At 31.8% G+C, this 1,966-nt stretch overlaps 1 protein-coding gene across 1 annotated transcript in view; it reads left to right on the top strand.

Moving 5' to 3' along the window:
* Positions 1–1,833: 1,833 nt before the first annotated feature.
* The window catches only part of LOC110024718 (peptidyl-prolyl cis-trans isomerase FKBP13, chloroplastic-like), a gene marked incomplete in the record, with an annotated part of 11,251 nt that continues 11,118 nt past the window's right edge, over positions 1,834–1,966 (top strand). The window contains 1 exon segment of the mRNA XM_020724844.1: positions 1,834–1,943. Coding sequence (XP_020580503.1) covers positions 1,890–1,943 — 54 coding nt within the window.

Below are 1,966 nucleotides of genomic sequence, written 5' to 3'. Positions count from 1 at the left end.
TGACTAGCCCATTCAACGAAGCACACTAGTCAGCATATCATTCATCGCTTATAAGTTTGCTAAAACATGAATGTGATTATAAAACAAGCTCAAACACATTAGAATTCTAAACAAATTAATTATTAAAGTAATTAATAAAATTTAACTATACCTTTTGAACGAGATTTAATTTGAGCACGAATTGACAGTCTGCTCAGTCCTTTGAACTTGTCAAATTAGAGGGTATAGACTCTAATGTAACTAAAGCCACTTTAGTAGATGGTAGATACTCAACATGTGAAGATGACATAGAAATTGCATACTCATTCATAGGAAGAACAAAGGGTGGTAGGTCTACTGCAGTTCAAGCCTTCACTGGGGCTGGAAGATCAACATGATGAAAAGTAGAGGAAGTTTTCTCTTAGAGAATCCCAATTATTTTCTTTTCAATTCTCCTTTTATCTTTCTTCCTCTCGGATTCTCTTTCTTTCTTATGTCTCCAAAATAATACCTTAATAAGGTTGCTTTGGGAATTATGATATTCTCTTTAGGATCCCCTCCTTCTTTCACAACAAAGAGAAAAAATGTCAAAATAATACCTTAATAAGGTTGCTTTGGGAATTACGATATTCTCTTTAGGATCCCCTCCTTTCACAACAAAGAGAAAAAATGCAAGGGATGAACACGAAGAGAAAGAAGAGTTTGACAACAACACCTTATTGAAAATTTTTCAAATTCTAACTATTGAAGGATAGTAGGGGACATGAATTACAAGGTTATCAAAATATCATAAATAATTTTATTTAGATACATTTATTATTAAATTAAATATAAATTTTCATTCTCTTATCCTTTTTTTCAATTCTCTTTTTTATATTAGTTTTGAAGCCATATCCCAATTTTGAAGTAATTCATATATGTTATCTTACATATAAATCTGAGTTCCTCAAATGATTTATTGAAAGTTGCTCTTAATCAAGAAGTAGAATTAAAATAAAATTAGATCTAAGCAATTTTAATATCGATAAAGACAGATAAATAACTTCGATAAAAAGATTCCTTAAATTAAACATAAATAAATATCCATTAATTTGGCCCAAAAAGCATTTTGGAGTTATTTTTCCTAATATAAATATAATAGTATTAATAGTATAAAAATATGAAATATGAGGAGTAAATCGTCAAATATCGAAATACTCTACATAATTTTTTTCTAAATTAATTGTGATGTAAGAATTTATAAAAAAAGATAAATTAAACATATTTTTTTCATTGTTAAATCTTAACTTGTCTTTCCGTATTACACGCTCTTGAGTTAGAGATGAGATGAGAATACAGAGAAGAGAGACATAGTGTAGAGATAGAGAATGTCCCCACGTTTCATTCTTGTCCTGACCTACTTATAGGGGTCTAAAATATTGTGATAGGAAAGAGGGCAACAGTTGATCGGCATGTTTGTCCCCACGTTTCATTCTTGGTGAGAGGTATGTCAGTCGATTTTGCTGTGCAGTCGATCGATTGCTTGACCAGTCTACATCTCACTCTTTGGCTCAAAACTTCAGTCATCTAAGACTCCACTTCGAGTCGTTTGATTCCTTTGAGATTCGTGGCATTTTTGCTCTACACATTCACATCTTGAGGAATAATGATTAATTTAGACAAAAATTTAACAACATTATTCTCTTGTTAGAATACAATTGCTATGCTTTCAAAACTGAAGTTAAAATCATTTATCTCCTTAATTTCATTTATCTCTTTAATTTTCTAAATTGATTGTATGATGAATTGTTATTGAAATTTTAAAATTACCCTTTTTTTCCCACCATGCAATTTGAAGACATATCGACCAATAATTGGCTTTGGCTTTATCCATACATTACGCACGGACTGCACACAGCTGGAGAGTAGAAATGTGCTCCACTATCTCTTCAGCTGTTGCCACCACTGCCACTGCTACGGCGGCCCTTTTCCTCCTCAAACCCCCTCG

The sequence above is a fragment of the Phalaenopsis equestris genome, unplaced genomic scaffold (assembly GCF_001263595.1).
Source record: "Phalaenopsis equestris unplaced genomic scaffold, ASM126359v1 Scaffold000271, whole genome shotgun sequence".
In the NCBI taxonomy this organism is placed as follows: domain Eukaryota; kingdom Viridiplantae; phylum Streptophyta; class Magnoliopsida; order Asparagales; family Orchidaceae; genus Phalaenopsis; species Phalaenopsis equestris.
Note: the sequence above shows the minus strand (reverse complement) of the source record. Positions and strands in the feature narration are given on the sequence as shown.